This window comes from Rhododendron vialii, chromosome 8a (genome assembly GCF_030253575.1).
Source record: "Rhododendron vialii isolate Sample 1 chromosome 8a, ASM3025357v1".
Lineage (NCBI taxonomy): Eukaryota > Viridiplantae > Streptophyta > Magnoliopsida > Ericales > Ericaceae > Rhododendron > Rhododendron vialii.
Genome location: NC_080564.1, coordinates 24,316,297 through 24,341,663, shown reverse-complemented (window position 1 = coordinate 24,341,663; position 25,367 = coordinate 24,316,297). Strand labels below are relative to the sequence as shown.

At 39.8% G+C, this 25,367-nt stretch overlaps 1 protein-coding gene across 3 annotated transcripts in view; it reads left to right on the top strand.

Annotated features, from left to right (window-relative positions):
• LOC131336020 (uncharacterized) overlaps nt 1–25,367 on the top strand; it is a 48,689-nt gene that overhangs the window by 15,408 nt on the left and 7,914 nt on the right. For all 3 annotated transcript variants that reach the window (XR_009202727.1, XR_009202728.1, XM_058371625.1), the window contains exons 11-17: nt 2,007–2,108; nt 4,070–4,180; nt 5,389–5,454; nt 5,573–5,671; nt 13,657–13,893; nt 13,983–14,132; nt 19,837–19,923. Coding sequence is in view for 1 of the 3 variants with exons in the window: in XM_058371625.1 (XP_058227608.1) it covers nt 2,007–2,108; nt 4,070–4,180; nt 5,389–5,454; nt 5,573–5,671; nt 13,657–13,893; nt 13,983–14,132; nt 19,837–19,923 (852 nt within the window). In the remaining 2 variants the exon portion in view is untranslated. The remainder of the gene's footprint in view (nt 1–2,006; nt 2,109–4,069; nt 4,181–5,388; nt 5,455–5,572; nt 5,672–13,656; nt 13,894–13,982; nt 14,133–19,836; nt 19,924–25,367) is intronic.

Here is a 25,367-nt window from a genome sequence, read left to right as displayed (position 1 = left end):
AGACAACAATAGTCACTAATATCTATACAGCGTTGTATATATATAAATATAAATATATATATGTATAATGTATGTATATGCTACACAACAAGATGAGAGAAGAGACACAAATGGATTCAATATACTGTTATAAAAAAAAAAATTCAATATAAAAAAAATTAGACGACAACAATAACTAATATCTGCAGCGTTGTGTGTGTGTGTGTATATATATATATATATATATATACACACACACACACACACACACACACACACATATAGCAAGATGAGAGAGAGAGAGAGAGAGAGAGAGAGAGAGAGAGAGAGAGAGGACAGACGAGAGAGAAGAGAGAGACGAGAAGAGAGAGATGAGAGAAACGAGAGAGAGGAGAGCTTACCAGTCCAGAGAGAGAGATGAGAGACACAGAGATGGATCGCTTTCTTCCCCCTTTTCGTTTTTGCCTTTTCTTTTCTTTTCGTTTATGCCTTTTATCGTCAGTAAGAGGAAATCAAAGATATATAGCCCTAATTACAGTTCAAACCCATATGTTTTAAGTAATAACAAATTTACCCCCAAACGTATCCAGTTGTATCCAAAACGTATCGGGACACCAAAAAATAAAATTGAAAACCGGATACTTTAAAAAACGTATTGGATACATATCCGGAGCGTATCCGTATCCGTTATGCGTACGGTACGTGATATGGAGGCCAAAATAGAGTATCCGTGCTTCATAGCTACCAACTGATCACCAAGCTAAATAGCCACCCAACATTATCAACAGTGCACGAACGGAATTAATGATAAAAAAAACCAAAGCTGACAGATCTGATCCAACACTACGCACCCATAAACCACATAATATAACAATTTGACCAAAAGCAGTATTTACCGAGAGAAGAACACGATTTGAACATCAGAAGATCTTGTATCACGAACAGAAAACCAGGTAACCGAGACCCACATAGTACAAACAAAGATGCAGACCAATCCAGTAGATCTAGACCAAATCCAGCAACCAGGAGACTCGACGGAGGCAGATCGACGGTTGGCGAGGGTCGCTGGAGACAGGGCGACGGTCGGCGATGGTCGTCGGTCGCTGGGTGATGATCTGATATAGTCATGAAGTAGAAACAAGGGTTGTCGGGGCTTGTTGTTGGATTTCGAACATCACAGACTTCGATTGTGGCTTTGTTGTAGGATTTCGAAGGCTGGGTGAGGGCTGATGTAGTGGATTAGGGCTTTGAGTTAGGGTTTTGCAGGTTGTTTGAGGACTGATTTGGGGTTTATGCGAGCTAGGGTTTATAGCAATACTGTTTACAGTCGCGAGTACTGTTCATGTCTACTACAGTGGTGGCTGATGCTGTTAGGGTTAGGAATAGGGTCTATGGTGGGTTAGGATCGCGTTCTGATACCATGTGAGAGAAAGAAGGAAAAGTGCGTAGGGTGTTAAATAACCCTAACACATAACAATCTTATTTATATAGACAACTCACATATTAAGTAAGTAAACTAAGCAATGTGGGACTACTACTAATACTATATTACTACTAATACTATATTCTAACAGTGCTGTTTGCCAATTCTGTCATCTCGGTCCATTTGTTAGTAGGCATCCCTTTTGGGCTTTTAGGACCTCTTTTTGAGAGCCTTCGCCAGCCCCTCATCAATAATATTTTTTCCCCTTTTGTTCTTCCTTGATTTTAGGATGGATATCCCTGTTTGCGGCTTGTACGATGTTGTACATGTCCTACAGGTTGTTGTACCACAATTACTAATGGGAGTTTGAATATCCTATCGTGCTCTCGAGTTAATTTGTTTTTTAAGATCTGCTTGCAATAACTCCACCAAGTTCTAGTTTTGGAAAATGCACTGTAGATCTCATCATACGCTCAAGAAAAAAACCAAAAACGTTATATGAACATTGACTTTTCAAGTTTGTTAAAAATCTACCCGTCGTTTACTTGCTTTCGACATTTTGTAGCCACTGGCACCCTAATTTTTCTCATTTTCATATATTCAGGAGTTCTTGTGTGATAAAGGGATTGGATTTGTCCGCATCAATGGGCGCACACCTCCCAGAGATAGGCAGATAGCTGTTAATTCTTTCCAGTTATCGAAAGAGGCCAGTACAAATCCTGATTTGAACTTTGTTGAATTCTTTCCATTACTAGCTTAATGAAATGATCTACTGGAATTTATGCATTTGTACTTCACCTTGGGAGTTCCTCTTTCCTTTTCATTGTTTTGTTCTAATTCCCTCTGTATTTCTCTTTTGTTTGTGGTATGTTGGCGACTTTTACTGTTTTCAGATTCACTTTTAATGTTTCTGAGCAGTGTTTAGATAGAGAATAACCACTTACCCGTCAAAAACTGGCACAAAATTCTGCTGGCGCTAGTGCAGGAATTATAGTGTCCTTTCTTTTTCATATTGTAATTTCTATGTGAATGTCCTAGGTTTTTCTTGCTTAAGGTTGCTGCCATTTGGATGGTCAACTTAATTTATTTGAAATGTTAGTATCAGACAAAGGTCGTTAGGATCGTATAATTCGTAGTTGTCAGATACTCAGAATTGCTCGATTACAATTCATGCAAAAACGACACCAATCGATTGGTGAATCAAGGTTTAGATATAATTGGTGATGAACCGTAAGATTCACTATTCGATTCTCACTTGTTGAATTCAAAGAGTATGAAACCACTTTTTTTTTGATCAGCAAGTATGAAACCACTTTTACCTTCAGTTTTTTTTTTTTATTTTTGGAAAAAGCAAGAAAAAGACTTCATAGAGTGTTAAGTTCGAAAAACTGTATTCCTGTATAATTTTTTGTAAGCATTTATGGATGGGAATACTTATTCTTATTCAGAGCATGTTGTAAGACTCGTTACTCTCTTTTTTTCCCGCATTTTTCTCAAACATTAAAATGATTCTTGTAGACATGTTTAAGGCTAAGATACCTTGTTCTCATGAATTATCTATTATTTGTTTTTGATGAAATCTCTATGGTTTATTATCACATGAGTCAATAGATGGATCAACGTCTTTAAAATGTTCATTATTTTAGTTTGATATGCAGTGATTATGCAAGCTAGTTGTCGATGTTGTTGTTTTAGTTTGACTGATCGATCTCTTTAATGTTTTATCCTCTAATTCATAGTTCGCGGTGGGGCCAACAGCCTCCAACCAACCCACCTGTGTTATATAAGCAAGTTTCTTATGTACTAGACTACATAATCGTTGTTAAAAACATTCGTTTTCTTGTATTAAGGCTAGGCTTTCAGTTTTATAATAAATGTTTCATCTGTATATGCACTCAATCTATATATTTTCCTGTTATAACTGAATCTTCACAAGTTGACAGCCTTGATTCCATTCTATGTGCTAGTGATTCGAACCTTGGTATGAATAGGAAATACAGAAGAATCTAAGGTGAATTGCATGAATCCACAAATGAATTGCTGACTCAGGTGACTCGTACAATTCACCATTGATTCGTTTTGGGCAACTTCCGATCAGGTCTGGGCTGGGTCTTTCAGACCCTGAACTCAATGTTTTGATTTTTTTCCCATTTCCCAACCAAATAAGGGTTGGATTCTTTTCCGGGAAGTTTACGAAACGTTTGTGGAGAATGGAGATATACGATGGGTTTGATCACTTTGATATAAATGCGATTTGATCGAAATCAGTTGTCAGACTTTTTCTAAATCTCGGTTCAGGAGAAGAAATCAGTTGTCTCATGAGTCATGCCGGTCTTTGAACGGACAAGAAGCGACTCAAACAGAATTGTGCACTTTGATTTAAGCTTAATTACAATGTATCTGTATTATGTTATAATGCATAGATATATTATCCGATGCATTTTCAAAATTTTGACAGAATTGTTATGATTCACAATTCAGAAAGGGCCAATCTGATTCTCGATACGATTCATGATTTGACAACCTTGGATATGAGAACTCTTTCACTTGCTGTAGAGCCCTTTTGTGAATCCTCTTTTACTCTGTTATAATAGTTGCAAGAGAAGAAATATATTCAGAGTTTGTCTTTTTGTGTGTGACTGTCAAAATGTTAATTCTCTTCTTCAGGTTAAGATTGCAATAATTGGAATCACGGCTGGCAACGTTGGATTAGACTTTTCATCTGCTCAACATGTTGTGTTCTTGGAGCTGCCTCAGACCCCATCTCATATGAGTCAGGTGTATATAAAATACATAATCTTTAGCATTGCTGAATCTTATCTTATCATAAGAAGGTGGTTAAGGGTTCATCATTTTTAGTTACTGATTTTGCTACGCATGTGGAACTCCATTCAGATTAAGGCTAGGAATAGAATGCTCCAAAAAAAGTGAAAAACATATTATTGTAGTCAAGTTTAGACAATCCTAGTTCACCAAGTTGAATCTGCATGATCACATTATCACTATGTTCCTGATTTTTTCACTTAGTCTCCTTCTGATTTGTAATTATTTTGTATTTGTACATAAAAAAAAGTAAACATGCATGTAGATTATAGATACCGAATAAGTCTTACAAAACCAAACAAAGCAAAACCAAACCGAGCCTTATGTCCCAAAACAATTGTGGCCGGCTGCATGAATCTGTTTTCTCCATTGAGCTCTTTCTAGGGAATTGCGTGCCATGATCTAACAGTGTAGATCCTTTGAAGTGAATTAAGACTTACAAAACACGATAAAAGAAAGACCAACACTGACGAAACATAAGTATATCGCTATTTAGTCCTGCATTTTAACTTTACATTATGAATTCCTTGTCATCATGTTGTACTACTTTTCAATTTTGTGTGCCTAAATTTAGTCAAGTCAGTTGTGTTTTATGCTTTTATTGAGGACGTCTTGGCACTGTAGTGTGCTTCATGCTTTCGTTGTCATTAAGTGGTTGGAATGTCGAAATTTGTAAGCACAAGTTTGAAGGTCTTAGGTGCTCAAGCGGCTTTGATAGCTAGAGACTGGAAAGTCTTTTGCCTGCTATGATTTTGATTTAGGCAAATGATTTTGGCACTCCAATTTTTTATGATGGCACTCCAATACTTATTTTTGTGTAAAAATTATACATAGCAAGCACACTAAAAGACAAATTTTGGAGTGCCATCATAAAATATTGAAGTGCCAAAATCATTTTCCTTGATTTATCTTGTTATTTCTCTTTGTGGAGGTCTTCTTGTCTTCTTTTTTAACTGCTTCAAACGTATACTGTGCAAAGCTCTCCCTCTCTGAGAAAAAACAACAAAAGAAGTACCCAATTAACCAATTTCTAGTTTATGCTGCTTCTAAGGTGCAAAGAAAATAAAATAGCCTGTACTTTTATTTAATTTTAGGCTTAAACATTTCGTGTTAGTTTCTTTTGTATTTTTTGGATGCTTATACCGTGTCTCAAATGCTTGAAGGCTGAAGATAGAGCTCATAGGCGAGGGCAAACCAAAGCTGTTAATGTGTATATCTTCTGTGCAAAGGTATTTGTTTTTTCCTCCTTTTTTTTTTTTTTCACTCTTTTGTAATGTGACATGGTTATTGCAGTCTTTGGGAGAGTTTTGTTCTGCAGCTTCATATAGTTGACATATATTGTTGTAGGATACTTTGGATGAATCACGCTGGTATTATCTAAATAAAAGTTTACAACGTGTATCATCCACTACAGATGGGAAGTACGAAGCAATACACGAAATTGAGGTATTCATTTAAAAAAGATCTCATATTATGATTTCATGCGTGCTTATTGGGTATAGTCATCGTGACTAAGCTTTTCTTGTAGTTCTTTGTAGGGGTGTTATTCGGTCGGTTCGGTTCGGTTCGGGGTGATTTTGCCGTAAACCGATTGGGTACGGGGTACTTTATTCCGGGACCGATACCGACCGGTATTAATTTCGGTTCGGTTCGGTTCGGGGTGAGGTCGGGGAGTTCGGGGATTTCGGGGACTTTGGTCCACCCCGAAATGGGCCTTAATTGGGCCGTTTGGGCCATTTTGAAAACAATGGACTGTTAGGCCATTTTGGGCCCATTTTTATAAGAGTTCATTTTCACCTATTTTTATATGGGCCATTTTTGAGCATTCTTTTCACTTAGTTTTGGGCCATTTTTATATGGGCCATTTTCTCCAAAGCAAACAATCCACCTGTGTTTTTTTTCTATTTGCCTTGAAAAGATGTTGCTGATTGAAGCTGGTGTAAGAAACAAAATAACAAAATAACAATCACCCAAGCATGCTAATTTTGGCATTATGAATCCCTATGATGGGTATTCCCAGACACCCGAGCAAACATAAGAAACAAAATCAAATAACAAAAGCAGAAACCCCATTGATGTCAATTTTCACGATGATCTACCCAAATAAAACAGAGTCACCCAAATAAAACACAGTCACCCTTCAGGCCTTCACTAATTTTTTTTTGACCAATCACCCTTCACAGTCACAGTCACGGAGTCACCATTCACTTCACTACTTTAGTTTCATTACAAAATACAACACGAAATTAACATTAAAAGTTTACAAAACATTTCAAATTCACTACCAAAACATCACCAATTCAAAACATTTCGCCATCACCACCTCAACACATCAAGCCATACCCTGCCAAGGAAAACATAAGAAAGAAATTAAGGTAGTTCAAAATCAACTCGATAAATTAAAACAAGAATTTGTAGACAAACAAAACAATTACATTTGTGTACCCATGATAGAACTTCTCAATCCAAGCATCAACCCCTTAGTCCTTATCACTTGATTCCAAGACAACTAAAAACATAGAGAAAAAAACAAAGAAAACATACAAGTAACTAAGTAAGACATTCAACATAAAACATATTTAAGGACCATAAAATACTTGTCAATAAAAACTAAAAGCAAGAATAGTACCCGAATCTAATGCCTCCAATTCATCAAGTTGTTCTCTTATATTGATCTTGGTTGGTTTCTTAATCCATTGTGTGCAAATTAGTGCTTCCACGGTCTTTTGTGAGAGAGAACTTCGATAAGGATCAATGACACGTCCGCCCGTGCTAAAAGCGGATTCGGAGGCGACCGTAGACACGGGAATTGCTAGCACATCTTGTGCCATTTGGGAGACAATTAGATACTTCGAAGAGTTTAACTTCCACCAACGAAGTACATCAAAGTTGTCACAATCATCCTCACTAGTGTCCGCAAGATACTTTTCCAATTCCGTTTTGCTTGCCATGTTGCCCTCCTTTTGTTTGTGCATCTTAAATTGAGATTTCAAAGATTTATGATTACCAATGTCTGTTTCAAGTCCATCCAAATCTACGGTGTCCGATGATCCCCCAACCTCTTTGTTACGAACATTCAAGCTACCATTATGCTTCACATACCATCCAAATAAACGGGTAATTTCACTTCTTAACCTATCCATGAACTCACCAACAATTGCCTTATCATAGCCCAAGGTATTTTGCAAGCAATACTCAAAAATGCAACTTTGCATCGAGGATCAAGAACAACCGCAAACATCATCATTAGATTAATCTTATCAAAATCTCCCCAATACTTGTCAAATTTCTTACGCACACTCTTTGCCAAATCATACAAATTACTATTCTCGTTTTCACACAACTTCATAATGTCTTGTTGAATCAACACCATTTCATCAAAAAAAACATTGCAAGTGACGTACAAAGAACCCGAAAATTTCAAAGTTGCAACGTAAAACACTCGAAGAAACTTTACGTACAACTTAATCTTTTCCCAATCACTTGAACTTGGAGGCCCAACGTACTCCTTCCCCCCTTCCCCCCCCCCCCCCCCCCCCCCCTCCTTTTTTTTCTCTTCTCAATTTGAATTACCCTACCTATACCCTCAAAACCATCAACATCATCAAAATCCCCATCCATCTCCTCCTCTCTTACATTTAATTTAAAGTTCGGATCATCACACAATCGATCAAAGGCCTTTTGATAAGTTAAAGCTCTCTCCAACATGAAATATGTATAGTTCCACCGAGTAGACACATCCAAACAAGGTTTAAGCCTATACACAATTTTTTCCTTCTCAACACATGACCAAAACTCTGCCATTCTAGATGGGGAAGACCTCACATATCTCACCATATTGCGCACCCTTGCAATTGGGACATCAATCTCTTGCAATCCCTCACTTACGATTAGATTTAAGATGTGTGCCGAACATCTCACATGCAAGAACTTGTGATTTAAAATGGTGGTCTTCCTATCTTTGGTCTTTCTCTCCAAGTAAGCAATCAAAAGATTATTCGAGGATGCATTATCAACCGTAACGGTTAAAAACTTGTCAATTCCCCAATCCAATAAGCATTCTTCAACCATTCTACCAAGAGTATCACCTTTGTGATTAGGAACAACACAAAAATTCAGAATTTTCTTTTGGTACCTCCAATTCTCATCAATAAAATGACCCGTAAGACACATGTAATTCAGATTTTGGACCGAAGTCCAAGTGTCCGTTGTAAGACAAACCCTTTGATGCTTGAGTGTATGTTTCAATGTTTTTTTCTCCTCCTCATACATGACCATGATTTGTTTTGCCATTGCAAGCCTACGAGGAGGATTCCACATTGGTTGAACGACACTAATAAAATCTTTGAATCCTTCACCCTCAACAAATGAAAAAGGCAACTCATCAATTATTATCATCCTCGCTAGTGGCCTTTTACAAGCATCAGCACTAAAGGCCACAGGCAAAAGGTTTGCACTTGTTTCACCATTGTGTTCTTTCTTTTGAAAACTAAGGAGTTTTTGCCTAGAACCCGCAAATTTCTTACTTGGTGGATATTTGGTACACTGATACGCTAGATGATGAGTTAGTGATTTAGTATCATTTAACTTCGAGTGACAAGCATAATCGACACCACACCAATTGCATGCAGCCCTAGGTTTCGGATGACCTTCCGGTGTAATAGTTGTAAAATGCTTCCAGCATGCAGCCTTTTTTTTCAGACCAACAACGTTCTTTTTTTCAGACTCATTGTTAATTTCAGGCATCAAATCATCATTTAGTTCAGCATTTTGAGGGATATCAAACTCAGCACCTTCATCCATAATGTCATCATCATCCATATCATCCATATCATCCATTTAACACAGCAGAAAATTAAAACCAACATAATCACAATCTGATTTTCATGTTGTTCGTACACTAATCTAATTTTCAGTCCATCACCTCATGTTCATGCAAAAATTCTCAGTATGTAAATTGTAAACACTAAACCCATTAAACTATTCAACAAAAATATAGAGTTTTGAGATTGAATACCTCATGCTCACCGTCAGACATTTCACCGGCGTTATCAAGGAGGTTCTCGTGGAGATGAGGGACGAGAGATGAACCTGAGAAGTGAAAGCAAAACAAAAGCCCTAACTTAGAAATCATTTTTTACTGTTTTTTTTTTTGAAACACAACATCAAAAGCATCAAAAGCAAAATAAGAAAATGGTCAACTAATTAGTTCTCAACAAATCAAGCAGAGGACTAAAACTGTCGAATGTAAACTGACAAATTCAAGAATCGGGTGCTAAATCCAAGAAAACAGTGAAGTTATACATCTAAGAAAGGAAATTTATCTGTTGAAAATTTTATATTGTATTGTCGATATAAAAGTTTTATATTATCGATATAGGAAACAAAATTAGGAAAGGAAAGACCTTTCAGTCTTTTACAGAGATTTTCGATCAGATTTCAGAGATGCAACGAATTTATATGTACATATGTATATATCTATACAAGGAAAGGTAAATACTCATAGAGATTAGAAACATGTTTCATTTTCATATATAAAAACTCAAAACAAATAGCATTTTTTTTTGTGTAAAGACATGTTTCTTAATGAAATGGAAAAAGATGCAGAGACTCGTCAACTGAAAAAATGCTTAAAAGGTTTGGTCCGATGAAAACATAATCATGTTCTTTGGTACACATGCTTCTAATAGAAATTTCGACCAAATTAAACCCACAAGCATAGTTGTCAAATCGTGAATCGAATCGAATCGTGAATCGCTCTGATTCAGTCATGACTTCTATAATGCATAGAAACCTATGCTTATTGATTAGGGTAACAACAATATATACTACAAATGAAAGATTTAGTCCTAAATCAATAAATACTTTCTTCTAAATGATGATTTGATAATAACGTGGAATATTAGGTAAGTTGCTTCTATTGCAACTACCAAGAGATGATGATTCGTAAAGCCTACTTATGGTTCTTTTTGTACGAAAAGAGTTATAAGTACAAAACAAACCCTTAGAAGGCCTATTCCATTTATCTTCCTTATTTTCGATTCACTATTGTAATAAATCTCTTTTTCTTATTATCAATGCATATAACATAGACAATAAATGACATATAACAATACTAGACCTTAAAAAAATATTTGAACCCTTTTCAAACAAAAAAAGAAGCAAAACAAGAGAAAAATGAATTTCAGAAATTTTAAGTGAATCGAACGATTCACTGATTCACTTACGATTCTCAGTTATTTCCGATTCGGCAGCCTATTCGTATCGATTACCCACCGAATCGTATCGAATCGTACGATACGAATCGTAAATCACCGATTCAGTTACGATTTTCAACTATTTCGGATTCGGCAGCCTATTCGTATCGATTACCCACCGAATCGTATCGAATCGTATGATACGAATCGTGAATCGTACGATTCTGACAACTATCAATTAGAGTGGCTAACGGATCTAAGATGAGAGAGAGAGAGAGAGAGAGAGAGAGAGAGAGAGAGAGAGAGAGAGCTTACTACCTTACTCGATCAAGAGAAGCCCGATCTATGAAAGGATTTTTCGTTCTCTCTGTCCAAAGGAGCTGAGGAGAAGGCCGGAGGGTTCCACCGTTTCCGAGAAGGTGAGGGAGGCGTGGTGGCCTGGTGGGCTTGGCGGCTGTGAGCAGTGAGCCAGAGAGGGTGAGAGATACTCGCGGCCTCGCCGATCGGCGAGGGAGAAGCTGAGAGCAGAGAGAACGAGAGGATGAGAGAGAGAAATTGTGGCTGCTGGCCTGCTGCAGTGAAAATGTAAGGAGAGGAGAGTAAAAGAAGTTCTGAAGTAGGGTTTGGGTGATGAATGGTGTAGATAAGCACAGAATTTAATTGACGGTCCAGATTAAATCGATTTACATATATATATATATATATATATATATATATAATAAATTAAGTCGGTTCGGTTCGGTTCGGGGTTTTCGGTTCGGTTTGGTTCGGTCTGACTAACATGCAACAAAACCGAGACCAAACCGAATTTGGTTCGGTCGGTTCGGGGTGGACCGAACCGTGAAAATCCCGCAACCACCCCGACCGAAGACCGAACCGATCGGTCGGTTTTTTCGGATTTTTTCGGTCCGGTCGGGTTCGTAACAGCCCTAGTTCTTTGTGTTGGAGAAATCTCATCGTCATCAGCGTAGTGTTGAATATTACTGACCTAAAGTTCTTCATTGTCTAAGTCCATGCCAATATAGTAAAGCTTGCAAGATTCATTCGATGGTACAATTCATAGTCAAAGTGTCATTCACCCCGTTATTTTTGTTGGCACTATAAAGTTATTTGGGTCATGTCGAAGGCTATTGAAGTCTGAAGACAGGAGGAACGATAGAAAGACTGTTTAGGCTGAGGTCAAAAACTAAAAGGACGAACTTCTGCCCCAAAGATTCATGTAGCTATATAGGGGGCGTGATTGAGGCTGTTATTGGGTTGATTTCAGCATCCCCATGAAATCAAGGGTGACTTTCCACTTCCAGTTCCTTTTTCTTTTGTTTTATTTTTCTCATCAATGAATGACCAAACAATAGGTTTGTTAGGTAGATGAGGATTCAGAGGCAAAGACACTCTTAAAGATGTGGGTCAGTTGACCTCATAGACAGAATACTTGCTGTTATTAATGTACTATACTTTTTCCGATTGCTTAATATTTGACACCGTTGAAAACGTAGATGGCCCCAACTGTGTGCCAGTATTTCGGAGTCATTTTCCCTCTCCCTCTCCCTCTCTTCCTGCTCGCATCCCTTTCTCTCCTCTCTCGTCTCGCTGTTGCAAGACTATGGACATTGGACAGAATCGCCGGGTAATCTTCAAAAATGTATTGTAGTTTCAGGTTCCCATTCATTCAAAGCAAGGGTCTGTGGTTTTTAATTGGGAAAGAACATGGTACAGTGTAAACAGATAGAATACATATAAATCTGGTATTGATTGAGGATTCCATTTTGTTTAAAGCAAGGGTTCACGGTTTTGGATTCGGCAGATTTGGGAATACATCTATATTTGTATACATCTATATTCTTAACCTGTCATTACAGTGTAATGAGTCCCCTGCAGATATGCTTCGCAATACAAGTATTTTATGTTTTTCCTATGGTATGGGCTGTTGTTTACACTTAGTTTGTTGTTAAAAGAGAAATAGACAAATATTTTTTAGTGTTAAGGTTATTTCTGAACAAGTAAGCTTTAAGTCTGTGAATGATCCCATTCACAAAGATTACTGGAGTTGCCACCGTGGGGATTACTTCAAAGATTGCATTTTAATTAGTTTATTCATGGCCATCTGGACAGTAGTCAGAATTTAGTAGTCTTGCCAATGGTGTTTTGCTCAGATTTTAAATCCTTTCATACAAGATGACAGACAATGAAGTACAATTCATAGTAAAAGGAAAGTTGTTGCAACTCAAGGACTTGAAAACGTCTAGTTCTTATGAACTCATTAGTCGTCACAGTGTTTGAAGACAAATAGTTTGCACTATGGTGCTTTGTCGTGCAATTAGATTCTTTGTAGATCTGTTAGCGATTATCTTTTCAGACTACATAGGCGAACTAGATCTGATTTCAAGTGCCCCTTTCTAGTCAGGACATTGAGTGGTGGCCTTGTTGACAGCATGTCGTATTTGCAATTTTGAATTGGTTTGTGTTGCGTAGCTGTAGGTTGTAATTTTGGAATTGGACAATGGTTTGACCACAACAAAAATTTCAAGCTGATTGTACCTTTGTAATCTTTGGCCTTTGCTAACAGTAACGAGCCTTTGCTAACAGTAACAAAATGAAATGGCATCTTGATAGAATTTCAGTTGAGATTACATGTGAAGATTTAGGCTGTTTTTTAAAATTGACGAGGTCTTTCCTCTCCTCTTCGGGGCTAACAAACTTGATAGGATGTGTTTTCAGGTATTGTTTTGAGAGCAGTTTCTGCTTAATATCCAGGGGCTACCCCCAAATTCGATAGCTGAAGTGTTTTTGTGATTAATAGGACCTTGAAAACCTGTATGTGTTGTAGTTCCATTGTAAGATGTAAAAGCCATGTAGTTTCCTCTTGTCTTCTTATTGTTTGGATGGGTCATCAGATTTATAACACTGCACGAAAGTGAAGCCTCATTGCACCTTATTCATGTTCACCATGTGGTTTTCTCACTGCTGCGAGGCTAAAGCTATGCGATATGTACATGACTGAATGAGTACTCATAAATTGCTTAGCTTCTTTCTGCAGCAATGTCCGGAGACTCTGCGCCATGTATTGGGAATGAGAAGCTCAATAGCTTCAATGTATTTTCTATCATGAAGCTCACATTGTCATTATGTTTTGAATCATAAATAGATCTAGATTGAAACTAGAGACATCTTTTGTAGGCTTTCTGTCACTGTGAAGGGTTTCTCTTCTTGAGCATTGTATTCCTGGTTTGACAGGTTGAAAGTGTTTCCTATCACGAAACAGATGGAAGTACTGAAAATCTAACTCCAGAGGGAGCACAACGGCATGAAGTCTCTGGTGTAGAGCTAAAGCGGTTCTCTAGAGCTATCTCTGATACAGATCTCTGGCATGTGGATGAATACAATGAATTAGCTGAAATGAAAAATAATAGAAGTGAACTGAAAAGCAATACTGGTGGCGATACATCGCAAGAAGACAATTATCCTGATGAGGTATTATAGCTTATTGCTGTTAGTGAGTTTGTGTCTTTGCTTGTGGCAATGTTCCACAGACAAATTTTGATTTTCTGCTTGATGAACAGGCTGACATGGTTTCTGATCTGGATATGTGGAAGCATACTGTTCCCGGTGGATCACAAGCAACTGCTTCTGAGGGTAAATCTGGACGTACTGAATTAAATAGCTTACATCATTTGGAAGATAGAGCCAAAGGCAACGATCAATTGGAAGAGGTGTAACTTGCGTATTCCCTCTCTCCTGATGAAGATACATTTTTTTTTGATAAGATTATATAGATGAAGGCATTAAGGGAATGCCGCCCAAATACAAATAGGCCACGAGACAAAGATGCCCTATACACTTCCAAGACAAAAGAAAAGCTCAAACCAGTATAAAAATTGGTGAAGAGAAGGATCACATTCTCTCTTGTCCCAACTAACAAACTATTCACCAAAAAACTTTTGATTCTATATAAAGGTTTTTCCACCCCATCAAAGCATCTCGAATTTCTTTCCTGCCAAATGATCCACATTAGACAAAGAGGGATCAAAAACCAAACTTGCTTCCGCAGTTCCGCCTCTTTTGCACCTCTCCAAGTGATTAAGAGTTCCATCTGATAGAAAACAGAGAAACAGAGACGGAAAATACTGATATTATTTCTGAATGAATTACAATGAGGTGAGTACATCTTTAAATAGAGTAAAGCTATGCCTAAGAAAGGAAGATTACAAGATTTGATTACGATATGATTACCCTATGATTACGCTATGATATGATTACGATATGATTACCCTATGATTACGCTATGATATGATTACGATATGATTACCCTATGATTATGCTATGATTTGATTACGATACATGTCCTAAAATAGCATATTACAAGAAGATACAGAATATATATTCTAGATACAGAATATATATTCACACCCCCCCTCAAACTCAAGGTGCGAGGGCAGAGAGCATCGAGAGTTTGTCAAGGAGAAAGCGGAAACGAGCAGCGGTATGGGTCTTCGTGAAGAAATAGCCAGCTGCAATGTGGAGGAGACAAAGGGTAAAGCAATGGTGCCAGACTGAAGATGCTGACGTATGAAATGACAATCAATCTCAATGTGCTTCGTGCGCTCATGGAAGACCGAGTTGTGGGCAAGCTGAATAGCACTCTTATTGTTGCAGTAAAGAGGCGTAGGAGTAGTAACAGAGACCCCCATATCGGAAATAAGCCAGCGAAGCCAGACGATTTCAGAGGTAGCATGGGCCATGGCACGATATTCAGCTTCCGTGGTGGAGCGAGCAACAACAGATTGCTTTTTGCTTTTCCAAGAGATAAGAGAATCGCTTAGAAAAACACAGAGGCCAGAGGTAGATTTGCGGTCATTGACATCACCTGCCCAGTCAGCATCAGCATAAGCATGGAGGGTTAAGCTTGATGTAGAAGAAATCAAAAGGCACTGATGAAGGGTACCACGAAGATAACGGAGAATACGTAAGAGGGCAGCCCAATGCGTAGTCCGGGGGGCAGAGACAAACTGACTAACGATGTGAACTGCATAAGAAATATCTGGCCGAGTAACAGTAAGATAAACTAAGCAGCCCACCAATTCGCGATATTCCGTAGGATCCTCAAGGGGGACGCCATCAGAGGCAGAGAACTTGGCATGGAGTTCAAGGGGAGTATCAACAGTCTTCGTATCCGTGAGACGAGCACGGTGAAGAATATCAGTAACATACTTGGACTGTCCCAAAAGATACCCCTGAGGAGAGGAAGCAACTTCAATACCAAGGAAATAACGTAGCGGGCCCAAGTCTTTCATTTCGAACTCACGGAAGAGATGACTTTTGACTTCAGCAATAGCAGTAGAATCAGAACCAGTGATGATCATGTCATCAACATAAAGTAAGAGAAGTACCAGGCCATGAGAGGTGCGACGGAGAAATAGAGCAGAGTCATGCATGCTGGGCGTGAAGCCAATCTGAAGAACAACATCCTGGAAGCGTGAATACCAAGCGCGAGGGGACTGTTTCAAGCCATAGAGAGCACGACGCAAGCGACAAACCATACCGGAAGGATGAGAGAAGCCAGGAGGAGGCCGCATATAAACCTCTTCAGAGAGATTGCCATTGAGAAAAGCATTCTTTACATCCAACTGAGAAAGAGGCCACTGGTGCACTGCGGCCACTGAGATCAAGGTGCGAACAGTGGTCATTTTGGCAACGGGGGCAAAAGTTTCCTCATAATCAATCCCATACTCCTGAGAAAACCCTTTAGCAACTAAGCGGGCTTTATACCGTTCTAAAGAACCATCAGAATGAGTCTTAACCTTGTAGACCCATTTGCAACCGATTAGATTCTTACCATCCGGAAGTGAAACCAACTCCCAAGTTTGATTGTGAGCAAGAGCAGTAAGTTCAGCTTGCATGGCATCCATCCAATTGGGATCATTGCAAGCTTCTTTATAGGACCTAGGCTCAAAATAAGTGTGAATGCGGGAAAGGAATGATTGATAAGAGGATGAGAAACAAGTATTAGTAAAGCCATATTTTACCGGTGGTTGACGATTGTCGCGGACGGGATACCGGCGGGCAGGCGGATCAGGATCCGCAGAGGCAGATTGGGGAGCAGCTGTAGAAGTTGGACGACGGGTGTAGACCTGGGTGATCGGAGCACGACGAGGTGATGCTGAGGGGGCTGTAGAAATATCAGATACCTGAAGAGTGGAGGTGTACTCTTCGGGAGGCACATCCAGATCCATAGGAAATGGGTCAATATGGATCAAGTCTTCTTTGGCTACTGGAGCAGTGCGAGGTGGAAGAGTAAAATAGGGAAGACGCTCTAAGAAGACAACGTGCCTTGAAACATAAAGCTTTTTGGTCACAGGATCATAACACCGATACCCTTTTTGATTAAGGCCATACCCTAAAAAAACACCTAAGACACAGCGGGTGCTGAGCTTAGTGCGGTCTTTCTTGGGGAGGAGAACAAAACAGGTAGAACCAAACACTCGAAGAAGAGAGTAATTAGGAACCTGACCATAAAGCCGCTCATAAGAAGAGCTACCAGAAAGAAAAGGGGTGGGCATCCGATTCAGGAGATAGGTTGCAGTGAGAACAGCTTCTCCCCAGTAATAGGACGGGACAGAGGAAGATAGGAGTGGAGACCGAGCAGTATTAAGAAGGTAACGATGTTTTCTTTCAGCTTTACCATTTTGGGCAGGAGTGTCAGTGCAAGACGATTGGTGGATAGTCCCAAGCGAATCTAGGAATTTATGAAACTCTGAAAGTGATTATTCCCTACCTAAGTCAGACCGAAGAATTTTAACCGACGTAGAAAACTGATTTTGAACCATGGCATGGAAATTCTTATAAATCGTAAAGAACTCAGATTTGTGTGTCATTAAGTAAACCCAAGTATACCGACTAAAATCATCCACAAAAGAGACATAATAGACAAAAACCACCTTTAGTAGCAAACGGAGAAGGGCCCCATAAATCAGTGTGAACAAGCTGAAAAGGCGAAGTAGAAATAGAGGTACTTTTATTAAAAGGTAAAGCTGACATTTTTGCAAACTTACAACCACTGCATTCTGAAATATTACTGACTGAAATATGACCCAAATGACCTGACTTAACTAAAAGTTTTAGACGTTCACTAGACAGATGTCCTAATCTAGAATGCCAAAGATAAAATGGAGATGACTTATGATCTAAACAAAAAGATGACGCAGCAGTGGAAGAAGGTTTTATTGGGAGATGCAAGTGCTCCAAAAGATAGAGATCACCAACTCTACGGCCTGCCCCAATCTGCTTCTTGGAATCCCGATCTTGCACAACACAACCAGAGGAAGAGAAAACAACATCAAAACCAGAGTCGGATAATTGGCTGATTGAAAGTAGGCTCAAAGACAACTGAGGAACATAAAAGACATTAGGAATAGATAGTGAGGGTGCAGTAGAAGATAGAATGGAGCCAATAGAAGCAACATGCATGGGAGAACCATTGGCTGTGGCAATACTAATAGGAAAAGCAGGTGGCACACAATTACTAAGAAGAGACATATCAGGAGTCATATGATGAGAAGAGCCTGAATCAAAGATCCAAGTGGTGGGTTGGATACCTGAGGTGGGAGAACCACGCAAACCTGAGTGAGTGGTAGTCATGGCAGAAGCTTGGGGGGAACCCCCTCGAATGGCTTCCATGTAAGCCTGAAACTGTTGAAATTGCTCATAATCAAACTCTGGAGGTGCACTACTGGAGGCCGGTGTTGCCCTGCAGGAGGGCGAGAATGCAGTTGTGGTGCCCGAGACTGATGCGGGGCATGAGGACCAGTTGACTAAGTAACATTTCGTCCCTTTGGCTTGGGACGGTTAGGGCGTTGATGCTTCCAATGACCCTTCTGATGGCAATAGTTACACTCATCTTCAGGAATTTGAGGCCTTGGCTTGGCCGCAAATTGGACAGGATGAGATGCTGGAGTGGGCGAGTGATGTGTCGGATATTGGCCAGATGGAGCAAATGGAGCAGCAAAGACAGACTGTGAGGGAGGTGCAAGATTAGCCACTTTGAACCGCGTTTCCTCAGCGATAAGCTCATGAACAGCACCATCTACTGAGGGCAATGGAGACCGATGCAAGATAGCCCCACGAAGAGGCTCAAACTGAGGCTGAAGGGCCATGAGAAACTGAACAAGTCGTAGTTCCTCACGAAATCTGACATAACTATCAAGTAGCTGCAAATCTGAAGGTTCCTTGAGAGCTAACTGATCCCAATAAGTAGTCATTTCGTTATAAAATTCTTGAATCGATTTATTGTTTTGGGTGGTATTTCGGATGGACATTTCAAGCTCATATCGTTTAGCAAAATTTGATTCAAGATACAGAGCTTGTAGATAATCCCAAACTTTCTTTGCTGTGTTATATTTCGAAAAATTCATGCCAATACTTGGTTCTACGGAGTTGTGAAACCAAGTCAAAATCTGTGCATTCTCTGTGTTCAATTTCCCAAGGCAGTGGCATACCCTGGGTCTTTTGGATCAGAAGGAGGTAGCGTAGAACCGTCTACGTATCCCCACATTTCTTTACCAACAACAAAATTTTTCATCACATGAGCCCAATAGGAGTAGTTGTTACCGGTCAAACGAACACTAATAGCCTGATTTTTATCGCCAGACATGATGCTAACAGAGAAACGCAGTCAAAAAAGAAAACAGAATACCAGAGTACCAATCTGCCTTAGACTGGTTCGTCGGAGTTGTAACAGAGGTTGCCGGAGCTACTGCAGTGCCTGCAAGTGCTGCTGGAGGTTGTCGGAGTGTGGGTAGGTCACCGGCGGTTGGAGAGGGATGGGTGTCGGCTGCTGCGGGTATTTCTTGTGATTTGAGTTGCTGAAAAACAGAGAGATAGGGAACGATAGTAGCTGACAGAGGGAAAGAGATTTGAGGATAGAAGACTGATTGGAAAACAGGTTAGGGTTTCGGAATCGGCTCTGATACCATGATAGAAAACAGAGAAACAGAGACGGAAAATACTGATATTATTTCTGAATGAATTACAATGAGGTGAGTACATCTTTAAATAGAGTAAAGCTATGCCTAAGAAAGGAAGAATACAAGATTTGATTACGATATGATTACCCTATGATTACGCTATGATATGATTACGATATGATTACCTTATGATTATGCTATGATTTGATTACGATACATGTCCTAAAATAGCATATTACAAGAAGATACAGAATATATATTCTAGATACAGAATATATATTCACACCATCACACTCCTCGACATGACCCATCGCATAGCAAACCAAGAAAGAACCATAGTCCAAAGCTCCCTAGCCACCTCTCCAAGCGATTAAGATACATTTTTATGCTTTATCTACGTATTAATTCACTTATATTTTGCGGGGGCTCTGTGCTTAATTAATCTGAAATGCAGGAAGGGAATTCAGTTTCTGAAAGATCAGGTGAGCTGATTGAAGCTGATTCAGGCAACTCTATACCAGTTGATTGTCTCCAATTTGAGGTAATTCTGGATATCTGAAATTATTATGGTAAAATCTGCCAGGAATCAGCTTTTCCTGGTTCTGTGATGTGAACTTTGGGAAAAAAGGAGAGCCAACCCAAATTAGGTTTCTCTCTCTCACACTTTGTATATATATGGACAAAGGTACAAGTACAAATATACCCCTATGTAAAAGATAAATAACAAAATAACCCCTAACAATTTTAACACTCTCCCTCAAGTTGGTGCAAAGATATCTATCAAGCCCAACTTGAACACAATGGGATGAAAAATCTTACTACTAAGCCATTTTGTAAATATATCAGCTAACTGGTCCTCAGACCTTACAAACGGCATACATATCAAACCCTTGCTCAACTTTTACTTTATTACATGCCTAACAATCTCGATATGCTTCGTTCTGTCATGCTGCGCAGGATTATGAGTAATATTTATAGCCGCTTTGTCGTCACAGTAAAGTTTTATAGGACCATCATCAAAGAGTCCCAACTCCTTCAACAAGGTTTGGAGCCACAAAAGCTCACACACGCCGTGAGCCATAGCCATATATTTAGCTTCTGCACTGGATCTAGCTACCACTGACTGCTTCTTACTTCGCCAAGTAACCAAATTCCCACCAAAAAAGGTGCAGTAGCCAGAAGTGGAGCGCCTATCGTCCACTGAACCAGCCCAATTTGCAGCAGTAAATGCTTCCAACCTCAAGTGACCATGATTGGAGGACAAAATTCCTTTACCTGGAGCTGATTTGAGATATCTCAAAATGCGATAAACTGCATCCAAATGCACTGTACGTGGCTCATGCATGAATTGGCTGACAACTCCAACGGCATATATATTATTTGGTCTAGTGTGAGATAAGTATATAAGGCGGTCGACAAGCCTCTGATATCTTTCCTTGTCTGTATGCTTCCCAACATCTCCACAACATCTCCACTGAGAGATGATTTAGCCTCAATAGGTGAGTTTGTAGGTTTATACCCCAACATCCCTGTTTCTTCCAAGAGATCAAGAATATGTTTCCTTTAGGAGATAAAAATACTTTTATCATATCTTGCCACCTCCATCCCAAGAAAGTATCTCAATAACCCCAAGTCCTTAATCTCGAATTCTTGAGCAAGACGAGCCTCAAGATGAAGTATTTCTTCTGCATCATTGCCAGTCATAATTATGTCATCCACATAGACAATATGGATAGCAATCTTGCCATTACCTCCCTTGATGAATATAGTATGATCTGCATGACTCTGCCGGTGTCCAAATCTCAACATAGCTTTAAGAAATCCGTCATACCAAGCTCTCGGTGACTGCTTTAATCCATAGAGAGCCTTTGTCAATCTACACACCTTCCCTTTGGTTGCAAAGGAAGAGAAACCTGGTGGTATATCCATGTACACTTCTAAATCACCGTGAAGAAATGCATTTTTAATTTCGAATTGTTGAAGAGGCTAATTCAAAATAGTAGCACAAGAGAGTAAGGTTTGAATAGAGTTCATCTTTGCTACCGGAGCAAAGGTTTCCTCATAGTCAATTCCGTGTGTTTGAGTATAGCCCTTGGCAGTAAATCTCGCCTTGAATCTCTCAACTGTCCTATCTGCCTTATGTTTTACCTCGAATACCCATTTACAACCCACTGATTTCTTTCCCTCCGGAGGAGACACTAGTTCCCAGGTGCCATTCTTTTTCAAAGCTGTCATCTCCTCTACCATAGCTTCTTTCCACTTAGGTATTCCTGGGGCTAGGCCACACCCAACCACCATTACGAATTATAGACACCATAGAATCACCAACAAATCTCTTAAACAATGGCCCAAGAGGATGCCAATTGTCCAGCCAAACAGAAACATTCCTGCCATTCCCCACAATATATCTAATAAGAGGCTGGCCGAAACATCGAAGTTTAAACAGTTTACTGATGATTGATAATGTACATATGGACCCATTTTACCCATAGAGACTCAGATTTCTTACTCATAGCCCACAAATGCCTAAGCATAGTGGCTTTATCCCAAATCGTCAAGGGCTTCATAGCCACAACCTGAATGAGTTGGAACCCAAAATATCAAATCTGGATGGCCCATATTTTTTCTGCATTCCTTTGACAAAATGAAACCAGTAAATGTAAGAGGGAAAAAAAACACTTACATTTTAATGTTGTACAATGAGTAAGTAGATACAATAGGGTTGCTCATTCTATCCTCATGTTCTCCTAAACAAAAGACCCATTGCTTTGACTCTTAATGGTAAAAATATCACCATTACATGTTCTCGATGAATGCTTTCTTCCAACTTTGTGGGATAGATATGGAAGAGAGAGGAAACAAATGCACGATACGAAGGAGATAAACAATCATATGAAACAAACTGTGAGATGGAATGTTGAGTACACTGTCTAACTTCTTTTCTATGAGCAATAGGAGCATTAAGATTATCAAAAATAAGAAGGGATGGTTCATTACTTAGTTGCAGGAATCGTCCAAATAGGTGACGCTCCTGGATGAGAAACGCGATTCCGCGCTTCTCACTCAGAAACGTGATGGGAGCGCGTTTCCCTTGAGACGAGATTGCGCTCCAAAGGGAGATGGGAGCTTGAGAGAGAGAGAGAGAGAGAGAGAGAGAGAGAGAGAGAGAGATGCCGAGGTTGATCTTCGTTGCCGAACTCAAGCATCGATCGCTGCTGCCATAGCAGCTGAAGAAATGAAGAAGAGAGGAACGAAGAAGAGAGGGTGAGAGAGAGAGAGAGAGAGAGAGAGAGAGAGAGAGAGAGAGAGGTGTACCGACTAGTGTCTCCAACGAAGCCGCAGCTGTGGCTTGAGATCTGATTTCATACGATCAAACAGTCCTAGGGTTTTCTTGTTTGTGTTAGTTGCTGACCCTTTATTCTCCTTTTAATGACTTGGGCCAGTTAAATGGGCTTGGCCCAGCATCTTTATTATATAGCCTTGGACCAAAACTTACTTGAAGGCTTTGCATTTCTCAATTAATGGGCCATAAAGACATTGATTCAAAACTAATGTTATCTACAAAAAATAAAAAAATATATGGGAGGTATTAAAAAAAAAAAATGGTATTATTTAAAAAAAAATATTAAATAAAATATACATAGGCGCTCCCAAACTTAGGAGCTTCTGGGTACCTCTGCTCCCCCGCCCCCGCCCCCGCCCCCGCCCCCGCTTCCGTTCTTGCTCCCGCTCCTGCTCCCGCTCCTGCTCCGTGCAACTAAGGTTCATTACCAGATGAGTCAGCCGAAGAATTATAAACTAGAATTGAAACCGGAGTAGGTGATAGTGATTGGCAAGGTGGCATCGCACATGCAGGCTGTCCCTTTTTTCTGTGAGAAAACTTTTGCAAGTTAGGCAACCCATGTGGGTAAAGCTTATCGTCATCAATATCTAGGCCACTCATATCATGTTTTGCTCTTGCTTCAGATATAGGTTCCTCCTTTGAGTTTTCCTTCTCCCCCTCACCATAACAAGATATTAGGAAGTAAGACCATGACACTTCATTATGAAATATCAACATCCCTTCCTCTCTATCACTCCCCTGAAGAGATGGACTAGAGGAAGGATAAAATGACTTAAGTTCCCAAAAGGTGATATCCATAGAAACAAACATTTTCCGGGAGTGAGGGTCATAACATTTGTAGCCTTTCTGAGTAGGAGAGTGGCCAAGAAAAACACATTTACGGGCTTTTGGGTCTAACTTACCACCAGGATGTTTAGGGGCATGAACAAAACACACACAACCAAAGATCTTTGGCGGAAGAGAAGAGACCCGAAAATTGACGGGAAGAGGAGTTTTGAACTGAAGAATATTGGATGGCATACGGTTGATAAGATAAGCTGCAGTGAGAACAGCTTCCCCCCAAAAGTGTTTAGGGACATACATGGTGAGCAAGAGAGAGCGAGCTACCTCAACAAGATGACGAGTTTTACGTTCAACAACTCCATTCTGTTGTGGAGTATCAACACAAATTGTTTGTAAAAGAATGCCATTATCATCAAGGTAAGCCCGAAAAATCCTATCTAGATACTCAGTCCCATTATCACTACACAGAATCCAGTGTTCTAAATGGTGGCCTAAGCGCTAGGCGGAGGGTCAGCACCACGACTACCCCCTTGGCGTTTTGTTCGGTGGCCAGGGAGGTTAGGCGGACCTTTGGCGGAGCTTGGGGACCGGCTAGGCAAAGCTTGGCGGCAGTAAGAGACAAAGACGATTGGCATGAGAGACAGAGGGAGACAGAGTAGAAAGAGACAGAGATGAGAGAGGGAGAGAGAGACGCGAGAGAGAGACCGAGAGATGTGAGAGAGACATACCGGCGTGGGTTCTCGATCGGCGTGAGTTTCTCGATTGGATCTGGAAAAATGTTATACGTGTATTGTATATTGTATATATTACTGTAGTATATATATGTGTGCTATGGTAAATTACACAAGTCCTTTTACTATATATTAACACCATAATACAAACTAAAAGCATGAAACATATCAAAAAAATACCGGAAAAAAAAAACCCGCCAAACTTCTAGGTGGCGCCTAGGCGATTGGAGGTGGGTCGCCGCCCGACTACTGCCGAGCGCCATTTAGAACACTGGGAGAATCTTAATGTTGGTGTCAAATTGAGTACAAACCATTTTATGAAATGATTTAGAGCACGAAAACACTTCATTTTTAGATCGAAGTAAGTACACCCAAGTGACACGAGAATGACAGTTAATAAAGGTGACAAACCATCGATGACCAGAAAGTGAGGTGACAGGAGAAGGACCCAAACATCAGAGTGGATAACCATAAACGGAGAAGCACTTCTTTGATTAACGGGAGCTTAAAAGGAACGTTTATGTTTTGCAAGCTCACTAGCTTCACAAAAAAACTGACTCCTAGGACAGTGCTTAGTTAAATTAGGAAAAAGTTTTTCTAAAACTCCAAAAGAGGGATGGCCAATCTCCGATGCCACTGATGTAATAAAGGAAGAGCTGAACCCGTATCTGCTTCAAGAGCTTGATGACCAGACAAAGGCGGAAAAGATGGACTAGATGCAGGCTCCAAAAAGTATAGACCACCATGGGCTTTACCACTGCCAATCACTCTCCCTGTATCCAGTTCCTGAAAGACACAATGTGTAGGAAAGAACGTCACGGAGCAATTTAATGAATGGGCAAGACTACTAATAGAGAAAGGTTAGTAGAAAAATTTAGAATATGAAGAACTGAAGAAAGTGAAATGGTTGGAGAGTGGCGAATGGAACCTTTCCGTGAAATAGCAGATAGGGATCCATCTATGACTCTGACTTTATCCTTAGCAAAACATGTAGAATATGAGTCAAAAAGAGATGAACAGGTCATATGATCTGTAGCACCCAAATCTATCATCCAAGAGAAGAGGAAGCAGTAGAAGCACTAGGTTGGATACCTGTGTGAGCAAAGTAGTGGAAGTAGAAGCTATTGA